The sequence below is a fragment of the Protopterus annectens genome, chromosome 1.part1 (genome assembly GCF_019279795.1).
Source record: "Protopterus annectens isolate FY-2018-M chromosome 1.part1, PAN1.0, whole genome shotgun sequence".
Lineage (NCBI taxonomy): Eukaryota > Metazoa > Chordata > Ceratodontiformes > Protopteridae > Protopterus > Protopterus annectens.
The window spans coordinates 847,423,760-847,449,925 of record NC_056726.1 but is presented as its reverse complement, the minus strand read 5'-3'; the positions used below and the strand labels follow the sequence as shown (position 1 = coordinate 847,449,925).

At 40.3% G+C, this 26,166-nt stretch overlaps 1 protein-coding gene across 1 annotated transcript in view; it reads left to right on the top strand.

The window, feature by feature from the left end:
• LOC122815150 (probable E3 ubiquitin-protein ligase HERC1) overlaps positions 1–26,166 on the top strand; it is a 5,886,073-nt gene that overhangs the window by 2,718,083 nt on the left and 3,141,824 nt on the right. The window contains exon 28 of the mRNA XM_044087407.1: positions 20,580–20,700. Coding sequence (XP_043943342.1) covers positions 20,580–20,700 — 121 coding nt within the window. The remainder of the gene's footprint in view (positions 1–20,579; positions 20,701–26,166) is intronic.

Genomic DNA, 26,166 nt, shown 5'->3' with positions numbered 1-26,166 from the left:
TGCAAGTAACAAAGGGGGGAAAGGCATCCCAGCCTGGCTCCATAGGAACCCCCCACTTTAATTTTCACCTGTACTCCCTCACATATCCCCCCAGTTAAACTCAACACTGTGTCAGGGGAATGCAGATGGCTCCATTGGCCCTCTCACAAAATCCCAGCTCACCCTATTGAATGCCTCCTCTGCATCAAGACCCAACAACAATAGTGGCATCTTCTTACACTCTACTTCCCTTAGGATCATCATTGCTTCATCAGTGTTGTCAAATGTTTGCCTCCCTCCCACAAAACCACACCAATCCCAACCCATCAATTATGGCAACCCCTTGCCATTCTCTTCAACACTTTCTTCCCTCCCACTTCCAACGTTCCATACGAATGACATCTTTTTCTGGTGACTTTCCTGTAGATTATTTATACATCACCATTTTTATCTCATCTCCTCTTATCCTGTTAATAATTGAGCCTCATCTGCCTCTAACTTTGGCATATTTAATGCTTCCACAAATATTTCCATTTGTGCTTTTCATTGATTTCCATTTTTCTCTGCTTTACATAGATTTTCACAAAATGTCCAAAGTATTTCTGATACCTTTAGAGGATCTCTAGTTATTTTCCTTGTTATAGGCTCCCTAAGCTAGGCCACAGTGTTTTCTACTTTCTGCTGCCTCATTTGTTGTGCTAAAAGTTTTTGTGCTGTGGAGTTGTTATAAAAAACAGTTGCTTAACTGCAGTCTTTCTAAATTCATGCATATTATCCAGGTAGTCCTTTATTTTAACTTGAGCACTCTGCAGTTGTGTCTATTCCTGTTCTGAGATTTCCCTTGTTCTGCAGTATTTTAACCTTTGTAAGTCCCTCTAAATATTTCTTGTTACTTCTTAACAATCTCTCTTCCTTTTTTTCTACCCTATGTTTAAACTCCATGGTCATTTTAATCCAATCCCAAAATGCATCTTTTGAAAAAAATTCTGTCTTCCTGATAACTCCCAAATAATTTCCACTACCCATTCATTAAATTCCTCTCTTTTTAACAGATAGGTGGGGAATTGTCAGTGTCTCATTTTTACTTTATTGCCCTATGTTTTTATCTGAGTTTCTTTTGTGTGTGATCTGAAATATTTATTAGATGTGTATCTATTTCTGTAACCCATTTGTTGTACCTTAGGGAATATCTAAATTCTCTCCAAGTTATTACTACTGCCTTCAAAAATTCCATGCCAAATATTTTTCATAAATGTATTCAAAAATCTATCCTCTTTTGTTATATTTGCCCTTCTACCCCCAGATACATCCTCTGTGTTGCAAATCAAATTCCAGTCCCTACCTATAAGTTAATATTCCCTGCTGAAAGCTGATTATTTCTCCCAGAATTTTAAGTCCATTGTAGCAGTTTTAGGTAGAATTTAAATACATGTCAGAGTAATCATCCTTCCTTGACAGTAGCCCTTTAGTACTGCAACTCTACCATTAGCTCTGTCTTTCTTCTTCCATCACTGCTGGACATCCTCTAGCAATTAATATAATTACTTCCCTTTTCTTCTGTACCAGATATTCCTCTGAATAACAATCATGAAATTCTTTCTTTATCAAATTCACTTGCTCGGTTCTTTTCAAATGCGTCTCCTGTAGCATACTTATTTGCACTGTGTATTTCTTAATATAGTTCATTACTCTTTTGTTCTTGCATGTACCTGTGGGACCATTCATGTTCCAAAATAATATGGAAAGTGGTGCTATTATGATAAGAAGTTATTGTTCCAACTGTTAATGTGTAACAGCTTTTTTGAAATGTCTATTTTCAGCTTTTGTGTTACATGCATGCACTAATGTGTGGTAGGTTGATCTTTTATACACTTGTTTCTTGACATGTCTATTTGAAACTATGTCACATCTTACAAAACTTTCTGTTTTAATGAAAACCGTCTACCAAAAAAAAAAAAAAGCATCATCCCAGGAATACCTTCATAACCTATTAACTTAATCCAATCTCACCAAACTATATACTTCTTCAAATAATGAAGTTGAACCCTTCTAATAGAAAACGTCTCAGATGGACAGTTACGCTCACAGGCTTTAATTGATCTATAGTTAAGGGTATCCATGCTATGAAGCATGATACAAACTGTGCTTCTTTGTACAATAAGAGCTGTCTGGTTTTGTCTTATCTTTTTTTCTCTCCCAGATGTAGGAAACCGTTTGAATGCTTTCAGAAAATATTAACTTTTAGCCTTAAAAATGTATTGCCCTCTTATCAGTTTCATAGAAACATAAAAAACAGATACATTCAGAGGATATAAAAAGTTTACACACCCCTGTTAAAATGCCAGATTTTTGTGATACAATGAGATCACAATAAATCATTTCAAAACTTTTGCCACCTTTGCTTTGACCTATAACCTGTATAATTCAGTTGAAAAACAAACAGATCTGTAAGGGGGGAATATAAAAAATAAAATGCGTACAATATGCTGTTTGCAAAAGTGTGCACACCCTTAAACTAATACTTTGCTGTGTGTGCATACCCTTAAACTAATACTTTGTTGAAGCACCTTTTGATTTAATTACAGCATTCAGTCGTCTTGGGTAGGAGTCTATCAATGTGGCACATCTTGACTTGGCAGTATTAGCCCATTCTTTCGTACAAAAGTGATCCAAATCCTTCAGATTGTGAGGGCATCTCTTGTGCACAGCTCCAGGTCACCTTACAGATTTTCTAATGGATTTAGATCTGGGCTCTAGCTGGGCCATTCCAAAACTTTAATCTTCTTCTGGTGAAGCCATTCTTTTGTTGATTTGGATGTATGCTTGGGTTCATTGTCATGTTGAAAGGTGAAATTCTTCTTCATTTTCAGCTTTCTAGCAGATGACTGAAGGTTTGGGGCCAAAAGTGGCTGGTATTTGGAACTGTTCATAATTCCCTCCACCTTGACTAAATCCCCAGTTCCAGCTGAAGAAAAGTGTCCCACAAGCATGATACTGCCACCACCATAAGGTTCTTTTGGTGATGCAAAGTGTTGTTTTTGTGCCAAACATTCATTTTGGAATTGTGGCCAAAAAGTTCAAACTTGGTCTCATCAGACCATAACACATTTTCCCACATGCGTTCGGGAGACTTGATGTATTGTTTTGCAAATTTTAGCTGGGCCTGGATGTTTTTCTGTGTAAGAAAAGGCTTCCATCTTGCAACTCTACCACATAGTCCAGATATATGGAGAATACGGGAGATTATTGTCACATATAGTACACAACCAGTACTTGCCAAAAATTCCTGCAGCTCCTTCAGTCTTGCTGTAGGTCTCTTGGCAGCCTCCCGGACCAGTTTTCATCTTGTCTTTTCATCAATTTTGTTGGGATGTCCAGTTCTTGCATTATCACTCTTGTCCCATATTTTCTCCACTTTTTGATGACTGTCTTCACTGTGTTCCATGGTATAGCCAATGCTGTGGAAATTTTTTGTACCCTTCTCCTGAGTGATACCTTTCCAAAATGAGATCCCTTTGATGCTTTGTAAACCCTCCGTGAACCATGGCTTTTGCTGTAGTACGCAACTGAGTAAATGTCAGGAAAACCCTACTAGGACAGCTGAACTTTATTTGGGGTTACTCAGAGTCTAATTGATGGCAGGTGTGTACCCAAGAAGACTGAATGCTGTAATTAAATCAAAATGTGCTTCAACAAAGTCTTAGTTTAACGGTGTGCACACACAACAACGCATTAGTTTAAGGGTGTGCAAACTTATGCAACCAGCATATTGCACGTTTTTTATTTTTTATATAGGTTCATAGGTTGATACTAGGCTATCAGCCCTAGGGCCTGTACAAGCCTAGCCATAACAATTCCCTGGCTATTTCTTCCCACAATATTTACTTCCCTGGACACCTTAATAACTTTGCTTGTTTTTTAATTGAATTGTACAGGTCATAGGTCACATTAAAGGTGGGAAAAGTTTTGAAATCATTTATTGTGGTCTCATTTTTTATATCATAAAACCTGGTATTTTAAAAGGGGTGTGTAAACTTTTTATATCCACTGTAATTGCCTTCCACTACAAGCTTCTCACGTTACACTGTGAAAATTTATTTGCTAAAGGAAACATTTTTGTTACATTCTGTATTCTCTTATTTACTTACTTCCACTTAAAGCATGTTGTTAAATCAAGCCAAGGACCTTAAGCTGGCCATTCCCCTATGCAAAAGTAAGAAAAGGTATATCAAATCTACTTACCCAACAACCCAAGATTACAGCTTATTATTTTAAGTATGCTTTTGTACAGACTTTCTTCTCTTTTTATATTGCACTGCCTACATTTCAAACTAAATAAAGAGAAAGACAGAAGAAAGGAGAGGCAACCGTTTATTTCAGTATCTTTATAGCACATAACTGAAAATGCTTTACTGTATAACATTTTCATAAAAATACTGAAGAACAAAAATTGTTTTGCTTACAGTTGTCTCTTTTCATCCTCTTCCCTTCCCTTTAACATTCTTCTAATCATTAATGACACGAAGTAGATCAAATGCTTTGAAGTCTCTTCCAAGTTTGACCAAATGAAAAAAGTTCAATATTTCCAGTTTTTCTTGTTCAACCATATTTCACAAATGTGATTGATACTTTGTAATCCCACATTTATTCATTAATTTCTGAGTTGTTGGTTTTCTTCCTGTTGATCTCAGTCTCCCAACTCCAATTTCTGGTTTATTTCCAACGTAGTCCCAGTTCTTCTAGTCAACTCCTGTACTTTTACTGCATCTCTCAAGCAGTTTCCTTTGGAACATTTGAAAAGATTTCACTTGCAAATTCTCTGTATGTCATTAGAGTATGAAGTAGAGTCCACTTCTATTTGATAGTTCAGTTTTCTTGGACAAACTTTTGTATTTTCACCTTTAGCCTGCTTTGTATCAAAAAATTACTTCGATCTGCCATGAAAAAAATATTGCGAATATAGTTGGATACTGCAGCTTGAATCTCATACCTGCCTCTCTACATTCCCTGATTGCTGGAATAAATTTGCTCCTCTTCTTCCTGGTGTACAGAGAGTAATCATTTTCCAAAAACACTGTCTCTAACGTTGCTCTTCTGCCACAGATTTGTCAGAATCAACTCTTTCTGCTGGTATGATTGTGTTTTTATTAATACAGGTCTTGACTGCTTTCTCATGGTCAAGTTTGTAGCATATACACAATGTGCCTTTTCAGTTAACAACTCCTGCTGTGGAATACCAGTCCTGTTGCTTATTTGTGCTTTCATAAAATTAATATGGTCTGTTCATTCTAGTTTCTGTGATACAGCATCTGTCTGTAAACTATCCCACTCTTAATTTAATAGGATTGTACTAGGCTAACTCCCCTTGCGAGCCATTTTAAGCCTAGACAATTATCCTTTGTGAGACTCAAACCCTGCACCTTGTGTTTGTAAGGCAAACACCTTAACCATTAGGCCACCCTCCCAATCCCTAAAGTATTTTCTTATTCACTTATTTCTCCATAATAGTTTCTTCCTCTTTTTACAAATATTTTCAGTAATGTATTCATATGCCTTTTCTTTTCTACGTTTTCTTTTTGTCTGCCTTTTTTTCCTAATAATGGGTAGTCATACCAAAAATGCTCAAACTGATTTCATTTTCTATATACTGGCTTACAATTTCTGGCAGTATGCCCCTGATACTCACATTGTACAAATCTACTTTTGCTACATTCTTGGACCAGATGAGTTTCATCCCCACAAAAAAAGCAAACTTTGTGTTGCCCCCGGTATCTAACACTTCCCTTTCCCATTCCATTATTATATTCGAAATATGCTCTATTTTCCTTCATGCATATTCATTGTCATCCATACTTCCCATTCCCTTCTTCAAACATAGCTTTTACATACCTCTCAACCTTTTAGAGTAAGAAATCTGGACAGAGCCATGAATAATGAGAGGACAAAGGCCCAAAAATAGGAACGATTTTTAATTATTGCTCTTACAAACTTATAAAGCAGATAGAATAACATGTTTTATATTAGCATGAATTTTCTGAAGGGAAGTCTGAAACTCAGACATCTGTCATTATTTTCTGACTTAAATCTTCAATGATTTGTCAGTGATTTGCTAGAAAACTACAATTTTTAGAAAAATGGACCAAATAATATGGCCAAAAATCTGGACATTCTGCGGAAATCTGTACTGTTGAGAGGTATGAATTCTTTTAGCACTACTTTCTTTTTTTAACATTGTTTACTTTACTACAAACAGAGCTTGTGTTCTTCCATGTCTGCTGTTTTGAATTGTACATTTGATCTTCTTTTCAGTTGTATTCCTAAGTTTTGAAGTAATTCTTTTCTTGATGGTGCTGGGTTCTTTTCTAATTCATTCATAAATCATTCTAAGAGATCAAACATTTGAAATGTTACTTAAAAACCCTCATGACCTAAATAAATAAGTGCACTTATGTCTTTTAAATTAAATCCTAACAGCAAAATAACGTTGCCCATAATGTCATATCCATTAATACTGTCATTATTTTGTGTTTTAATTCTTACCACTGACCATCTCTTTTGAACTTGTCCTTCAAGTTACACTGTAATGCCTTTCTTGTGTAATCCCTCCTTTTCTTACATGACTTACAGAATCAACATACAGTCTTCTATTTTCTCCATCACCAACACATTATATCCTGTTGGAAAAGTTTGTCCTTAAAACTGGCTTCTCTACCAGTTGAACGTACCCCCAAAATGCTTCCTTCCAAAGCCACTGAACTCTTTTCCTTCTCCGATCTCCTGGATGTTCTTTGTGTTTCACTGTTGCAGTCATCACATTTGAGTTATCTGCTTGCAGTATCCCTCAGTCGGCCTGATTAACAAAGTCTTGGGTCCGGTGTCGGTTGCTGTCCCTTCTTTCGTGACGTCAGGTTGTCAGGAATATAAAACATGCAGCCGACACCATTACATCAGTCTTTCTTGCCATGCAGTGCCCGAAGCAGAAGCAGTTCACAAGTACCGGTCGGCCGACTCCTGATTTTCGTTTTCAAGTTTCAGAACTGAAGTCTTCAACTAAAACTAAGTACCCCATTGGGGAAACTTTTTCTTGCTCCTTACCGATGTCAGTAAAAGTTAATAGTTGCATTTCTTGTGGAAAAAAAAATACCTCACAGAGATTTTCATTCATACTGTATTCCTTGCCTAGGCCCCGACCACAATGTACCTTGCTGTCGGTTTTGTGGCTTATTTAATCAATGCACTATCCATTGTTGGTATATTTTTTTGTCTAAATATTTCGGTTCTCGGTTCAATTATCCAGAAATGTCGTCGGTAATCCATCCGACTACCGGCATTCTGAAAAAAAACACAAAGATAAAGACAGAGACAGTCCACCTAGGTCCAAAGCTGCCAACGATGCTTCTCCTAAGCCAGTCGCCAGTTCGCCGGTACTCAGTGAGGCGCTTCCGCAGCCCCTGATACCCGCTACTTCTAATTCGCAGGCCTCTACTGAGACCCATTCAGAGTCCGGTATGCTGCGAGATGCTTCAACTGTGGAACCTGCGGATGTCTCTACCTTGGATGGGTCCGGAGCCACTGTGCAGGCACCGGCTTCTGAGGGTGTATTCAGGCCTACGGACTTAAATATTAAACCAACGCCTCCTTCTTCTTTAAGGCCTAAACTTTGAACCATGCCTATGAAACCGATGCCCAGGCCACATACTCAGGCCTCTATGCCTAAAAAGCAACTAATAAGAATGGCTGAAGATCTTATAACTTTAATCAGGGGAAGCTAACCACCCTCTTCTAAGAGACCTAGGATTGAATTAGTTTATGAATCTTTTGACCAGGAATCTGATTTTTCTGATTCTTCTGATGATCTGGAGTTACCCTTATCTACTTATGAGGATTCTGATGCAGAGGACTCTATTCCCTCTGCTTCCCCTCCAGAGGATTTTTCGTTTGGTGAAACCTTGCACACTCTTAGGGAGCATTTCCACTGGGAAAGCCAGGATTTCTCTGATTCAAAAAAGAGGCTTAGGGATTTCTTACTCCTGCCTCAGCATAGGCCTTTAGATATACCTCCTGTACTAGACATTGTTGATGATGCCTTTTCGGAATCTAGTTTGGCCCCTGATTCTTTGCCTCCTGCCCCCAGAAAGCCTGACAGATATTACAGGGTTCCTGATTCTCACAAGTTCCTTTTTAAAAATTCTATTGTGGATCCAGAGACTATTTCACAGGGACCCAGGGGCATTAAGGCTTCTACTGCCAAAAAACGTACACCTTCTGATAGAGACTCCAGGGCGTTGGATAGATGGGGTAAGAAAGTTTACACTTCTGCAACCTTGGCCATTAGGGCATTAAACTGCCAGTTTCATATGTTAAAGTATCAACAACATATTATTGGATTGCTTAAACAGAAAATGATGTTGATTCCTGACTGTGCTGAAAATAAGGAATTACAGGATTTAATGCATTCTGCTGAACAGGTTGGAAAACATACTTTGCAATGTGGGTTTGATTCATTAGAGGCCTCTTGCAGGGCTGCTGTCACTGGGTCTGTACTCAGAAGGCATGCTTGGCTCAAGGAACAATCTTTGCCTGATCATGTTAAAGCTAAACTGTTGGATGCTCCCTTAAATCAGGACCGCCTGTTTGGCAACAAAGCTGAGGAAGTTCTTAAAAAGATGGAAGATAAAGCTAAATATATGCAAACTGTTAAAGATTTCTTACAAGTTCAGCCACCAAGATTTAGTAGGCATTGGCCCTCTAAGAAATGGTCCTTTCCGGCCCCTTCCAGGTCTTCTCAACCCAAATCCAGTCACAGCAGAAACCCCAGGTTTTAACCCCAGGGTACGCACAAGACTAAGCTGGCTTCCGCTTCCAAATCCGGGAGTAGTAAGACTCCCCCCATGGAAAACTGACTCAATGACTTGATTTTAAAACTTCCAAGCACTTCTCAACTGAATGCTCCTTTAGGGGGAAAGATTGGTCTGCAGGCCAAAAACTGGGAACTCATTAACCAAGACAAATGGGTTTTAAATATACTGTCCCAAGGATACAGATTTCACTTCCACACATTACCAACGCCAAAAGTTTGGCCAGATCTACCCCCAAATCAGTGGGCAGAGGCTCAAAAGCAAATACTCTCTCTTTTAAACATAAAGGCTATTCAAATTGTACCAGAAGAGGAAAAAGGACAAGGTTTCTACTCAAGACTTTTCTTGGAACCCAGAAAAGACAATTCATGGCGTCCTATTCTGGACCTGTCTGCTCTAAACACCTTTTTGGTGATTCCAAAATTCAAGATGCTGACGCTTCACCAGTTGCTTCCTATGCTAGGAAAAGATGGCTGTATGGTAACACTCTATTTAAAGGAAACATATCTGCACATCCCAATCAGGGAATCTTGCAGAAGATACCTACGCTTCAAAGCAGGCTACAATCACTACCAGTTCTCTGCACTGCCCTTTGGCTTATCTACTGCACCCAGGGTATTCACAAAGTGCCTAGCCCCAGTCATTGCATTTTGCAGGCAAAGAAATATTCAAATATACCCATACCTGGATGATGGTTTAATTCAGACAGAAAGCCGGGACATACGTTTCAATCATCTGGCTTTTGTACGAAGTAACAAACAAGTAACTAACTTGTCTGGGGTACACCATAAACTAAAAGAAATCACACTTGGTACGCTGGCAACAAATTATATTCCTGGGAGCAAGCTTGAATACAACTTCCCAGCTGGCTTTCCTCATGCCAGAGAAACAAATTTATTTGATAACTTACTTCAAACAAGTGGCCACAAAAACCCTACTTTCTGCAAGGCAAATACTACAAGTCTTGGGGTTCATGGCCTCCTGCATTCTTCTAATTCCATATGCAAGACTGCATAGGAGAAAACTACAATGGTATCTATAAAGCCTATGGTGTCAAAATTCTCAGGATCTAGAAGCAATGATTCCTATCATATCTTGCCTATGCCTAGAGTTCCTTTAGTGGGCAGAGGCTTGCCACCAAAACAAGGGACTACCATTCACACTACCCCCTGCCGCCCAAACCCTAACAACAGATGCATCAAACTATGCATGGGGGGCTCACCTAGCAGGGAAGTGCATTCAGGGCAAATGGCACCCAAGTCAAATGCATTTGCATATCAATCAAAAAGAAATGTTAGCTGTACAGAATGCTCTGACAGCCTTCAGGGACCACATTTTTCCAGGATAATTAATGGTAAAGACAGACAACACCACTGTTATGTGGTACAGAAACAAGCAGGGGGTACGCATTCTTACCCCCTCTGCAGACTAGCCATGACATTGTGGAACACAGCCTTGAGCTACCAGTTGCATCTACAAGCTCAATTCCTGCCAGGAAAACTAAATACACTGGCAGATGGACTAAGCAGAAACCTCATAGACCCACACGAGTGGAAACTGGAACCAAGGATTTTCAACATGTTAACAAGCAAATGGGGAGCCCAGATATAGACCTGTTTGCCTCCTCCCAGAACTATCAATTGGACAAAGTTTGCATAAGGACTCCCCAAAAACAAGCCTGGAAAGTGGATGCTCTGTCTTTCAGCTGGAAAAAACTGTCAGTTTATGCCTTTCCTCCTCTGTTCTCCATAGTACTACTAAAGATCAAACAAGACAAACCAAGGATGATTTTGATTGTACCAGACTGGCCACGCCAACACTGGTACCCCCCTCTTGCGCAGTGTGTCACTGTTGGCCCCAAGGCAGCTGCCTCAGATTCCTACCCTGTTGTTTCAGCAGGAGAACCAGGTTCTGCAGAATGATACAACAGTACAAGGACAAAATGATTGACTTCAACAATTGGCTAAGCTTCTGGTGTCATTCTAAGGGGATCCAGTATCTGTCTGCCTGGGACGACATGGTCGACAGACCATGATGCTTTTCCAGAGATGGCCTGCACCTCTTGCCCCTGGGATTCCACATACTGGCTAAGGCTTTTGCCATCCCTGTAGTGCCTTTTTTAGGCAAGGTTCAAATGCTAAATTCACCACTGTATGTAACAGACACAAGCAAGCAAACTCTGAGGGTAATGCTACTCAATGATAGAAGTTTAAACCTCAGAATGCACTCACTCGAGGCACTCCTTAAAATGCAGAACATCGACATCTGTGCAGTGACAGAGACCTGGTTCAAGGCTTCAGAGAGCACCCCTGCATTACCAGGCTATAATTCATACCACATCTTTTGGCCACCTAACCTGGACCGAAACACTAAAGGTGGAGGCCTGTCCATATTTATTAAGGATATCCACACCTCCAGGTTAGTTGCTTAACATAATGCATCCGAAATTATCCAAATGCAACTAACACTGGGCAAGACTGCAATCCAGGTTGTAGCTTGTTACAGATCCCCCACCATGCCCCCGGCCCACTCTTCATTTCTTAAGATAATGGAAAATATTAAGGTACAACCCAATACCTTAATTATGGGCGAGTTCAACTACCCCACCATCAGCTGGGCAAACTGCACATGTACCATCTCATTCGCTCAATGTTTTCTGGAATTCATAAATTCCAGTGCCTTGGATCAGCTTGTCCACACCCCCACCAGAGGCATTAATATCCTGGACCTGGTCATTACCAATATGGGTAACTGATGTTCCACGACAAATCCTCGGTGGTCAGATACGACCACAAGCTAATAACCCTAGACATCCATATCCGACCCCCACCCGCCATTAAGGAAACCACCATCAAAAACTATTCCAAAGCCAACTTTATGTTTCTTAAGACAGAAGTGGCAAACTTCAAAATGCCCATGCAGATGGAAAATAAAGGTACGACTGCTGAATCTTACACAAATGCACTGTATAAGCACAAGCACGAGTGCATGGATCGTGCCATCGCTAACAGAACCAAGATGCCATCCTCCAAAAAAAAGGAAGCCAATCTGGTGGTCCCCTGCAATAAACAAACTCTACAACAGAAGGAAGAAGCTGTTGCAAAAAAAGAGTAAAATCCCAAGATTGGAGGAACTCCCTGGTCAGCCTCAGCAAGAAGCTGAGATCCCTCATAAAGTCCTCCAAAGCCAGTTATGAAAATAAAATCACCACTGATTCCAAAGACAACCACAAATCATTCTACAGCTATGTCAATAATCTCAATGGCAACACTCAGATCTGCTCTGAGCTACAGCACAGTGGCACTAAATATACAGAACCAACCGATATTGCCAACGTCCTGGCAGATAGGTTCACTGCTAACTTTACTCCCCCTTCTCACCCTCCAAAGGGCCCATCTTAATACCAGAAGAATGCAAAGCCCCTGTAATCATGGATGAACATGTAAAGACCGCACTCTCCAAAGCCAAGAACACAGCATCCGTGGGACCAGACAACATCCCAGGCTACATACTGCATGAACTACAGATCAAACTGGCACACCACCTAAGCACCATGTTCAATCATAGCTTCAGCTCAGGCTATGTGCCTACTGAATGGCGCACAGCGACTGTTATCCCAGTCCACAAAGTCGGTGCCACCATGGACCCCAGAAACTACCGCCCCATTAGCCTGATGAGCCTGGTCTGCAAGGCCATGGAACGTATCGTCTTAGAGCTTATAAACAAAGACATAGGTAACCTCCAAACCCTGGACCACACTCAGTTTGGGTTTGTAAAAGGTAGATCATGTCTACTAAACCTGATTGACTTCTTTGAAACCATCACTAGAGCCGTAGATGAGGGCAAGGTAGTGCACACAGCCTATCCTGACCTCGCCGGAGCTTTCAATACCATCCCCCACTCTGGAATTATAGATAAACTCACTAAACTGGGCATAAATCCCTATGCCAAAAGATGGGTTGTCAACTGGCTTTCTGACAGAACCCACACAGTAAAAGTAGCTGACTCCAAGTCCAGCTTAAGACCAGTGAAGAGGGTTTGGTCCTGGGTCCTCTCCTGTTCGGCATCTACTTCTCTGAAGTGCAGGCCATCACAGAAGGTCTTTGGCTAACACAGTTCACAGATGACTGCAAACTGGGAGCCATAATAGAATCACCTAATGATGTAGACATTCTACAAAAGGGCCTCACAGAGACAGATGCTTGGTGTCAAGGTCATGACCTCAAGCTCAATGCCAAGAAGTGCATTTTCATCTCCTTTGGGAAAAACTCAGTACCCATGAACTTACCACATAGGTGGTAGCTCACTAAACACTGAAAGTGTGATAGGAGACCTCGGGACACAGGTGGACAGTAGTCTCTCCTTTGGTAACCACATCACCACAGTAGTCAGGAAATCCTTCTAAGTGGCACACCTCATCACAAAAGAGTTCTCCTCTAGAAAAAAGGAGGTCATTGTTCCTCTCTACTCATCCCTCATCAGACCCATTATAGAGTACAATACTCTGTTTGGCATGTATCTCACAAGGCACCTACAACAATTGGAAAGGCCACAGAAATACTTCACTAAGAGGATTACCGGCCTCAGACAGATGCCATATGCAGACTGTCTCAAAAAAACTCTAGCTCTACTCCGTCGCATATCGTCTACCTAGAGGCGATCTCTGCCTAACATACAAAGCTACATCAAACCCAGAGCTGTTAGACATGCTACACTTAAAGAAATCCCAACCTCATGCTACAGGGACTTAAACCTTGTCATCACAATGAACAGAACATGCTGGAGGGATAGATTCCTGTCCCAGAGACTTCCCATACTCTGGAACAAACTACCCTTTCAAGTCAAGCAAAGCTCCTCATTGGCCCTCTTTAAGAAAAATCTTGATGACTGGATGGGAAATAGAAGATTCACCCTGGGGATCACTTCTGCAGCACTGCTTGACAGGGGCTGAGGAAAATAATTTTCTTGGGTGGCAAAAGCCAGGGAACCTTTTTGGCTAGGCTTATATAGGCCCCAGGGCCGATAGCCTAGTACCTTTATTTATTTTATTTATTTATTTAAATTTGTTGACCGGGAGTGTCCGACTGGACATAGGTCCATTTTCAGCGGAGGCCCGGGGAGAAAAGCTCCACAGTTAAAATAAACAGTATTTACATTGGATTACATAGTGATTAACAATTTACATAGCAATTACTTACAACATATTTACAGATGAAGAACATAGTACATCAGTAGACAACTAGAATCTTTATCTGTGAAATGCATACCAGACATTAACAAATGTTACAAGAAGAAGAAGTTCATGCTGTATAATAAGTACTGGCTTATGAGCATCTGAGCTTGCTATAATCAAGGTAGTTAGTGGAGTGGAAAGAAAGGTAGTGGTTGGATGGGGTGGATGATATTAGAGTGGGAGTTGCAAGGGCATAGCCAGCATGTTTTTAGTTGCACTTTTAGTAAAGTTTTGAAGTGGTGCATGATGGTATGGAGGTAATTGTGGGTGGGAGTGAGTTCCATAATTTGGCTATGGCGCAAGAGAATAGTGCTTCACCAGCAGAGTTATTGGCTTTAGTGATCTGCAAGTGATTTTTGCTGCTGGATCTTAGTGGTCTGGTGGTGCGATAGGGTTGGAGTAGATTCTGGAGGGATGGGACATTTAGTGGATGGTTTACTAGTTTGTGGGCGAGTAGGAGTTGATACCACTGAAGGAGGTGAGGGAGTTCAAGCCAGCCCAGTTCAGCAAGTGAGAGACAGTGGTGACTACGGTAGGATGCCCCTGTGGCGAATTTGGTGATTTTGTTGTAGCAGTTCTCTAGCTTGTTTAGATCACATTGCCTTAGGTTGGTATATATTGGAGAGGCATAAAGTAGGGTGGAGATAAGGTGGGAATTTGCTATTGAAATCTTTGCTGCTTTGGTGAGAAATTGCTTATTTCTGTATAATGCTCCTAGTTTTTTGTGGACTTAGTCATGGATATGTGAATGTCAAATTTTAGTTTATTGTCTATTTCCACTCCTAGCAATTTGGTGTGTTCAGTTGGGTATATAGTGGTGTTGTCTTTTGCCGTGATGTTAAAGTGAGAGTTGTTTTGAGTATGTTTGGTGGGTTGGAAGATGAGTAGTTTAGTTTTGTTTGGGTTGAGTATTAATCGGGCATCGGATAACCATGTTTCAACAGAGGAAAAGGCTTCCTGTGTGACTTTTTGCAGTTTTGGTAGGGACTGGGCTGAGCAGATGATGGTCGAGTCATCTGCGTATTGTATGAGTGTGCCATGTTTGGTGGCAGAGGCTAGATTATTGGTGTAAACAGAGAAGAGTAGGGGTCCAAGGATGGATCCTTGGGGAACCCCTATGGAGACAGGTAGTTGGGGGGATATGTCATTCTGCCGTACAACGGATTGTTGGCGGTCAGACAGGTAACTCTGAAACCAGTTGGTGATCGATTGTGAGAAGGATAGGTTATTGAGGACAGAGATAAGTTGTTTGTGTGGGACCATGTCAAATGCTTTAGATAGGTCTAGGAAAGTAGCAGAGGAGAGATAGCCATTGTTTTTATGCTGAAGGATAGTGTTAGTAAAGGAGAGTAAGGCAGTGGTGGTGCTATGGTTTGGTCGGAAACCATGCTGAGTACTGGAAAGGAGGTTGTTAGTAAGGAGGTAGTCTGAGACCTGAGAGTGTATGCATCTCTCTAGTATTTTGGAGAGTGGAGAGAGAATAGCTATGGGGCAGTAATTGGTTAGTTCTGTGGAGGGTCCGCCTTTGTGGAGGGAATTATATGTGATACTTTCCACAGTGTGGGAACGTAACTTTCTGACAGAGATCGGTTAATCAAGATGGATACTGGGTAGGCCAGAGCATCAGCTGCGATTTGTAGGTATTCACTTGGGAGGCTGTCTGCTGCTAATTTGGTGGGTTTAAGTTTAGTTAAGAGTTTTTTTTATGTTGGAGGTAGTTACAGGAGAAAAAGAGAAGGCAGTGGGGAGATTACTAGTTGAAGGTGTGGGTTGGAGGGGAGGGGGGGTTGTGTTGTTTAGCTAGTGATAGTATGGTTTGGGTGAAGTGCGTGTTGAATGAGGTAGCAATATTTTCTGAGGAATGAGAGATGTTAGGAGGAGGGGTACTGGCTTTACCTGGGTGGAGGATGGAGTTTATGGAGGACCAGAATTGTTTGGGGCTGTGTTGTGAGGAGTCTAGGGCAGATTGGTAGTACTGGGATTTGTCCTGTTTTATTAGCTTTTTGACTCTATTGCGTAGTTCTAGGAATTTCTGTCTAGCTGAGGGGGTTTTGGTTTTGTGCCAGTGCTCCCAGGCTTTATCCCTGTTTTTCATTTCTGACTTAGTGGTTTTCTGTAGCCATGGGGAGGGTTGTGCTTTGGTTCTGGAGAATCTTATGGGGGCATGGTAATTAAGGATGTTCAGGAAGGTAGTATTAAAAAATTCAACTGCATCATCTAGACTGAGGTACTTTAGAGGATGTCAGTTACATTCTTTGAGGGATGAGATGAATGTGAGTGGGTAGATGACAGGTTTAGCTTGGTATAGGTATTTTCTGAGTAGGAATGTTGGGGAGTGATCATTGAGGCTATCTGATAAGCAGCCTGTTATATATGACTGGGGGCTCTTACTGACTAGTATCCAATCCAGGGTAGTGTGCTTGGTGGAGTTTTTATTTATCCTGGTTGGTGACTGGACTAGTTGAGTGAAGCCATGAAGGTGTACATGATGGGTTGGATTGTTGCCAGAACAGGATTGCCAGTCAATATTGAAATCACCTAAGATGATAGTTTCTTGGGGGAGATGGTGGGTAGACCAGCTGAGGAGGTTTTCTAGGGAGGGATGTTTTGGCCAGGTGGGAAGTAGCATCCAATTATGTTGATGGTTTTGTTTTGTTTAATTTTGAGGTTGGTATATATTATTTCTTCATTGCCTATTTGTGGAGCTGATGATTTTAAGATCTGGATGTTTAGATGCTGTTTAAATATTATAGCTACACCACCTCCTTTTGTTTAGCGGTCTACTATTAGTATGCCGTAACCTGTAGGGAGTATTTGCTCACTGGTAATGTGAGGTTTTAGCCAGGTTTCTGTCAGGATGACTATATCTGGGGAGTACAAGTCTATGGTGGCATGGAGTTCATGGACTTTGTTGGATATACTTCTAATATTTAGGCATAGTAGAAGGAAGTCACTTGGCTTTCTATTGGCTGTAATATGGGAGAAGTTGTGGTTTCTAGTCTGATTATGAAGATTGGGGTTGGAGATGGTAGGGCCAGGGTTGGGGTGGATGTCTCCACTTAGGGCTAGTTTTGATAAGCATGAGATTATTAGTTTTCTCAGTTTTTGAATATGTTTGTTTATAAGGGAAACATTAAGATTGTGCTTTGTGGGTAATAGGTATGGTGGGAGGGTTACTATGTTAAGTTGTAGGGATGCTTTATGTTTGAGTAATATAGTTGGTAGAATATGTGGGGGGTGCATAGGGATGGTTCTTGAGCTGGTGGGAGGGGAGCTGAGTGTGGGTGAGACATGAGTGGTGGTGTGAGTAGTAGTACAGTGGTAGTGGTTGAGTGGGGGAATGATGGAGCTTTGGTAGGACGTAAGATATGCAGTGAGAGTGCATGCAGTGGGGCATAGGAAAGGTATGCTTGTACATGTTGAGGAGGTGTGATAGTAGTGGGAAGATGGAGGAGTTAGTGTTGGGTTAGTGCTGTGGTTGGCTATTAGAAAGATGGGAGGGGTTTGAGTGCAATAAAGGTGGGACCACCGGGGGCGGGAGGGAATAGGGGGCAGGGTGGGGAGCAAAGCGGGTAGAGACGCTGTTAGTTGCTCGTATGAGGGGCTGGAAACAATGACAAAGCAAAGACAAGTATGTGTTAAGAAACAATCACAATTGACCAAGGACTGCTCTGAAACAGTAAGTCATTTCTTAGTTTCTCAGGTGGAAAAACAGGATAACCTTGTACCAGCAGGCTCCTGTGGTCATAGTTTACAAACACACAGTATTGATCAGTTATGGATACTATTTGCTAACAGAAGGGAATAAGAGAAAGTGGACGGTGTGTGTGTGTGTGTGTGTGTGTGTGTGTGTGTGTGTGTGTGTGTGTGTGTGTGTGTGTGTGTGTGTGTGTGTGTGTGTGTGTGTGTGTGTGTGTGTGGTGGGGGACTGCTTACAACCAAAGCAGAGTGCTCTCCAGGGGAAAATGAATATTGGCTCAAACAGGTAGACACATACTCAAAGTTAACTGTAGCTGTTTGCAGACAGTTCAGACCCGGACTGCACTTTTCTTACAAGAATGTTAAAGGTGGTACCGCAGTTGAATACTTAAGAGTGGTGTTAGGTCTAGAAGAGAGGAGTAAGCACATTTGAGATGGTAAATATATATTATAAAGATTATAAAAAACACACTGAGCAAATAGCTACCGCATGCAGGACAATGCCATGCACCAACTACTTAGTATATGCAGATACTGAGCCAATTGGAAGAACAACAGTTATGCAGTCACAGATAAAAATATGCAGATACTGAGCCAATTGGAAGAACAACAGTTATGCAGTCACAGATAAAAATATAGCGAGCAGCAATCTGTCATGGTTCTCTAATGTGATTCTATCCACCAGTAACAGCACAATTATATAGAAATAATTAGACACTAGTATGAGCTGTCTACACACAACACAATTACATGAATAACATTAGTGAACAAGGTGCAGCTATGAAAATAGACCATACATACTATTATAGTAAAAACAAATTGGTGCATACAAATGCTAGCATGCCATAGTAACATCAAATAATAAAGCGTAAATCATATTAGATGTCTAACACAATTCAACATAAACATATACAGTTGTAAAATGTCTAGTACAATTCAACAAAAATAGGCATTTACAGTTGTAAAACACTTACTGGAGAGACACTGAGCCTTCATGGGGCCTGTAGCAGAGTGGATTGTAGTTTTAAAAATGGTGCCTGCCACAGGTAATATTTATTAACTTTGGGTTTGTCTTAAGGTAATAAACAGGGGTTTGTCTTAAGGTAATAAACAGGGAAGGGGGAGGGGAGAACAAGGATGTGAGCAGGCAGTTCTTTGTACTGCTGCTAATGAGCCAAAGCAAAGACAAGTATGTGTTAAGAAACAATCACAATTGACCAAGGACTGCTCTGAAACTGCAAGTCATTTCTTAGTTTCTCAGGTGGAAAAACAGGATAACCTTGTATCAGTAGGCTACTGTGGTCATAGTTTAAATTTACAAACACACAGTATTGATCAGTTATGGATACTATTTGCTAACAGAAGGGAATAAGAGAAAGTGGAAGATGTGTGTGTGTGTGTGTGTGTGTGTGTGTGGTGTGGGGGGGGGGGCTGCTTACAACCAAAGCAGAGTGCTCTCCAGGGGAAAATGAATATTGGCTCAAACAGGTAGACACATACTCAAAGTTAAATATAGCTGTTTGCAGACAGTTCAGACCGGACCTACCTATGAACTAATAATAATAATAATACTCTTTAATTAAAGAAAAAGTAAAATCTTGCGTTTGGGCAAAGGAAATGTAAAATATCCATGCAGTGTAACTAGGTCAATAACTGGAATGACAGCTGTGTGAGAGCTTTGGCATTTTAACTTAGAATAATTTTAGTTTTGCATGCCATGTAAGAGTACATAAAAAATATATTAGTACTAAAAACACTGTTTAGAACAGCAACTTCAAGGGAAGGAGATGTTTATGATCCTGATCTAAAATTCCATCATTAGACCAGTATTAGAATGTAGCACTGGATTTTGTTTATATTCCAGTTTTGAAATTAGTAAAGTGGAGAAGGCTCCGAAGATCTTTACGAAGAATAGTAAGGGTCTCAGGAGTATGTGTCATCAGGAAAGATTAAGAAGATTGGATTTGTTTTAAATTTACTATGGGCAAGTAACAGAAGATGATTTGAATGTTTAAATGTATGAAAAATTAAGACATTGAAAGTATTTTGGGGATTGCTTTTTAATCCATGGGAGGAGTTCCAGGAATAATCAGACATTTGCTAAACTGGAAGACATGAGAACTAAAATAGGTAGAATTTGTTTTTGCATACTAGACCAGGACAAAAATAGAAGTCACTACCTACTGAGATTAAACAGGAAGGGTGCTGTAAAAAGAAATTAGGCTTGTGATTTGGTGATGAAAGTTTTTGGTCAAGTTCTTTATGGAGAATGGACAATAATGATCTCATCTGACGTCCTAGACCTACCTTTAACATTGTAAATTTGTTCTATCTTAACAGAACAGAACAAAAAAAATGTACCTAAGCAAATCCGCTTTGAACAGTAATTGCCAGATAATTATAAAAAAGAGTAGTATTACGTTAGTAAAATGAATAAAGAGCATGTGATTTCATTAAACAATAAATAATTGATAAATGAAGTCCACATCCATCCATCTACAACCCCTTTTCCAACTTTTACACATGAGGTCCTGTGTGACATCAACATTGCCATTCATTTAAAGCCAAGGTTAGCAGCACTGGGTGTCTTAAAAAATAAATAAATAAAGACGTAAAGAAATGAATGCGTACTTTGAAAAGCAAAGAGGAAACTTCATTATTACAGAGTCTCCTGAAGGTAAACAGATATAATTGAATAGAAAGTACACATTTTCAAGTGTCTGGTAATTGTTTTTAAGAAAGTATGACATGTTTTTCATTGTACAGCACTTTCACAGGCTTGAACTATTAATCTTTCTGTCTACTTGCAGACTGGAACAGAGTCTGTTTGCTCAAGTGTTAAAAAGCAGCTACAGGCTGCAGCACAGCTGCTTTACAAGCACTTGGTGAGCGTACTTAAGAAAGGAGCTGCAGCTACACTGGAAACATCAGGTAACCTTTGGAATAATGTAATTAAACCTTTTATAAAGTTGGGTTCTTCCTATTACCTTTAATAAAAGGGATATTACTGGCCCTAAATAAGACTTTTCACAGTAAGTGGATTATGAGTATAAAGCAAGGTGGACTTCAATAAATAATGCTGTAAATGATGAGAGTGATTGCTGCTCCTTCATCTAAGTCTCCTTCAAAACTCTGTTTAGAAAAATGACCCTGTAACTTTGCTTTCACCTGCTATAATTAGAATATATTGGAATGTTCTACTAATTTATATTTTGAACTGGGCAGAGTGAAAACTCTTGATAACTACAGTGGCAGTGATTTGCATAATGTAGAAACTTAGGTTGTATTTACAATTTTGTTATAATGCTTGGGTCTCAAACACACGTCAGTGAAGGACTGTGCACATAGTTAAGTACTAGGCTAACTGGTCCTTTTGGCCAGTTTATCCTAACAAATTTCAAAGATCAGAATCAAACCCTTTACCTTGCGTCTGTGAGGTAAACACTTTAACTATTATACCAACCCTCCAACCCAAGTTGTAGGTTAACTGCATTCAGATGAGGTTGGGGAGATAAATTACTCAGTCAAGGCAAAAAGTAGACAGGCTCAATTTGGCATAATGGTTAAGGTGTTTACTTCATAAGCGTAAGGTAGAGGGTTTGATTCTTACTTTTCATATGACAAATTTGGCTAGGCTTAAATGGCCTGCTAGGGAAAATAGCCAAATACTAGCCTATTAATCTATGCAGAATCCATGAAAAACAAATCAATGGGTACGCTGGTTTTACTTTATTAACTGTAACCTGTTAACAGAATGCACAAAACAGCTGTTGTGACACAGAAAACAAAATATACCTAACAGTTCTATGTACTACAAGCTACATTCTCCTCAGTCATCCTCCACCCCAGCACGTAACATGTGACAAGGATTCAGGTGCGTAGGCAGCAATACAATTCCCTGAAGTACATTTGGTTGGGACATATGGCTGAAGTGAGATTCAGCTGCAAGGAAATGTGGCAGCTGTAAATACCCTGTGGGCAAAGAGAAAAATGCAATGCCATGCCCACAACTTCAATAAAGAAATACACAGGGGAAGAATAATGTCCATGACCCCCAAGGCAGCATGAGACAGCAGACAGTATGGCAGGCATAAGCAGCAGGTTGGCCAGTGGGCATGCCAGTACTAGTAGAAATGCAGTGCACAGTAGACAATAACTTTATAACTGGTGTTGTGGTCACCCCCTTCACTGTGTTTAGGGAACATTACCTAAAATACATACTGGACCATAAATGTGACTACAGTAGCATGCTAGATTTCCTCCATGTTGTAGCACACTTATACATGTTGTAGTTACATAAGCATGTACTCTACACTGAGCACAACACTCATTACTTTTTCTACCCCCATGCACTTGGCTATTAAAGCTGTGGGCATGGCAGAATGTGCTTTTCTTTTGCCCACAGAGAATTCACAAGAGACATATTTCTCTGCAGTTGAATGCCACTTTAACCATATGTCCACTACCAAATATAACACATGGAAATGTCTTGCTGCCTAGATGCTTGAATCCCATGTAACAGACAGAACTGGGTTTTTATGCTTCTGAACTGACGCTCGTCATTGTGATGCATTAGAAGTACACATAACTACATCTGTCAGATTAACAAAAATTCGGGCAAGCAGTTCCGTCTGATACATTCCTTAGTATCACAGTCACATTTTTTACATAATTAATATAGGAAAGTAAAATAACTTTTAAAGGAGGTTAGCGACTAACTTGTTCTGACAAGTGCCCTGATACAGTAGGACACAAGCATGCCTGTGGACATGCAGCTTCCAGGAAGCATCAGTATAACAAAAAGGACATGAATAATGTGCAACTTAATAGAAGGTATGTAATTGTTCATGCAGCAGCAAAATAACACTGTTAAAAAGTACATTCCCTCATAGTTTTCAGTACATTAAGAAGTTTTCAGTTGCATAGTGACTGTAGGACAGCAGAATAATTTTTTAAAGGACATTACCAAATGAGTTGTAAGACAAGCAGTCCTGAACAGTGAGACACAAGTATGTGTATGCAAACTTTCCAAAAAACAGAAATTTAAAAACAAAGACATGAAACCTGGCTGCAGAACAACAGTGTAAGCTAAACAATTGTACCTGAGAAAAAAATGCATTCCCTTTTGGTTTTCATTATCACAGTATCAAACTTTTAGTTGCATAATGTGTGTAGGGGAGCAAAATACTTTAAAAGTATATTGGTGATTGTAAAGGAGATTCTGCCAGCATAGCTAGCTGGAATTTTGTAAATAATTATATGTCATTGGTGAATATCAAAATGCTTTATATAAGATGCTTGTACTGAAAATGTATTGGAGCTGTGTGTTATGTGTATATTAAACTGGTTTGTGCAGACATGGGTATTTTATAAAGTGTTTGTGTTTGAGATGCTTCCACAGTGTGTGCTGCTGGAAGAAAACAGAAGTGTACATGCACTATTGTAACTGTCTACATGTATATATTTTAATAGTGGAAACTGGAATACAGGAGGTTAACTTAATTCCAGCAAATTTTAGAAAAATAGCTGAAATTAAATTACTTTATAGGCTATGCAATAAAAGATGGTATCTTTCAGTTTTCAATGCAGCTAAAGAAACAAAGTCTGTGCTGAGAAGCTTTCTGTATTGTCATTAGGGTGAATTAAGTACTAGTCTTGAAAGCATGAAGGAATGCACTTATTTTATGACTTCCAGCATCTGCCAAAGATCTGAGGTCTGTGTATTTACATAGGTAGATGCTAAATACTGCCAGCTTCCAACAGTAGGAGCTTTGCCTGGGAACTAGAGTCAGATGACAAGAAGTGATGCCATTCTGCAAGCTATCCCAGCAGTAATATCTTAGATACTATTTTGAAAAGTCTCTTAGTGAGACAGGGCACTGTGTATTCTGTCTTGGACCTGACAACAACTAGAAGATCCATTCACTACACCTGCTTGCTCTATTAGTAAGTTCTAAGGTTATAGTATAATTCTCTTAGATTGTCAGGAATATAGTGAAGTTTAGTTGAGATGTTCTTCTTTATTTATTTGAGACTGTCCTGCAGTGTTGTTTTAAATATTTCCTGTGGTTTTGAACTCTGATGTCACTGTAAGTATATATTGTATTTGTCTTGTTCTTTTATTATTTACTGTTAAATATATGTAAACCTTTCATTGTGGCTGATCTGTGTAGAGATGTGTAAGTTGTGAGAGTACTTGCATGTTTATTTGATGACACTGTGTTGGCCACTCCTAATAGCCTTGCTGTTGGTGAAACTACTATTTGTATTAGTATTAATATTACACAGTAAGATTGGACACCCTTTGTTAAGGGCATAAAATTGGCTAATAGTGGTACTGGTGGCAGTGAAAACTACCTTATAGTCTGGGCAGAAGGGGGCATAGCTAGTAAACCTGTGCCAGCCTTTGCCAGGTGTGTGTGTGTATTTGTAAAACAAATCTACAAGTGTGTGTGTGTGTGTGTGTGTGTGTGTGTGTGTGTGTGTGTGTGAGCTACTTGGGCAAGGGACATGAAGCACTGATTGGATAGAGAGAGTGTTGGAGATCTTAGCTTGGAACCCTGGAGAAGGACTCGAGTCTATAGCTGTGCCAGTGAGGAGTCTTATTGGGGATCTGGAGAAAGAGGGAGAAACTAGCCCCAATTGACTGTGGTCTCTGTGTGTTCTTAAGGGACACTGCACTTGATGCAGAGAGCTGCATCTGGAAATGCTATGTGTGTACTTGTCATCCTCCCAGTGTATGTCCCCCAGTGGTGAGGATTGATGCTCCTTGATTACTGGTCCAGTGGTGGGTCATCACATATTGGTTGTCAGTGGTGGGATCACCACATCACTTACTGGGATTCAGTGGTGTGGATATTGAACTCCTGTAGCCTGAAAGCAGTGGTCACTAAAGATGTTTGCACTCTCAAGCAGCCACACGGTAGACCTTCTGAGTTTCGTATCACCATATTTTTTTTATTTTTATTTATTATTTTTTTGTTAGCTTAGTTAGTCAGGGAGTGCAGACAAGGATGACAGCGGAGGATTATGGCAAGCTGACAAGGAAACAGTTGGCTGAGATGTGTCAAGCCAAAGGACTGGGGCATGCCAGCCTGACTAAAGAAGAAATGATTACATTGCTAACCACAGCTGCATCACAGATCAGCAACCAGGAGGACAACAAGACTAGCCTTGGGGATGTACAAATCTCAGAAAATGGACAGTTCAACTTTGCCTCAGAGAACATAAAAATCCATCTAAAGTTAGAGGCTTTAACTGGAGGTCAACTGTTTAGAACTTGCAGCAGAGAGACTGTGTCAGGGCAAACAAATGGAAGTAGAAGCAGCAGAGAGACTGAGATGTCTGAAAGCCGAAGAAGGTGAGAGGCAGAGGCAACATGAATAGGAGATGCTGACTCTTCAGCAGGGTCATGGAGGTAATGGGGAAGGGAATAACTGAACCCCAGAAACAATAAAGGTCAGTGAATTTCTTCCACAAGTTACAGAGGATGATAATTTTGATAGTTTTATTTATGTATTTAAAAGGATATATAAACAGTATAATGTTGACCAAGGACTCTGGGTACAGTTCCTGACCTCCTTACTCCATGGTAATGCTGTAACCACTGCTTATTTCTAAATTGTCAGATACTGATTGCTTAAATTATAATATGGTTAAAAATTGTTTATTGGAATGCTTTAACACCTGAAGCTTATAGAAAAAAAGTTTTGTGAGCATAGTCACAAGGCGGATGAAAGTATATATGAATATATTGCTGAATTAAGCACTTATTTTCATAGGTGCAGGTCTCCACTTTTGAAGGGCTGGCAGACCTTTTGGTAAGGAACAAGCCCTTAGCACTTTGCCTGAGGACTTGAGAATCTGGTTGGCAGATAGCGAATGTAATACCGCAGATGAGTTGGGGGGAAAAAGGAAGACCTATCCCTAGCAAACAGGGCATCATAGCACAGGAAAGGGACACCCAGTGCTGCACATGGTTCTAGGGGAACCCATGGTGGGCAGCCTAAACCACCTCAACAGTGTCCATCAGTAACAGGGGAAGCCACTAGTTCAGGTACACAGCCAGGATCAACAGTTAAATGTTTTATAAGTAACCAGTGGGGCCATGTAGCATATAGATGTCCACAGAGGCAAGGTGGGGAACAAAAGGTAGTGGAGCCAGTAAGTGGGAATGACAGAATGCCAGTGGTAAGTTGTCTGGAGACAGCAAAGGTAGCAAACTACCTCAAGAGATTATATCCTGTCGTAGTAGATGGGGAATAGGCCACTGCTGAGAGAGAGAGAGAGACACCCTTTGATCTAACCATTGTGAAGCCTGCAATGGTTAAAGAGGAGCACTACTTGCTTGGGCAGTCTATTCCAGTCATAGCTTTAGGAGGGACCCCATTCCAAATA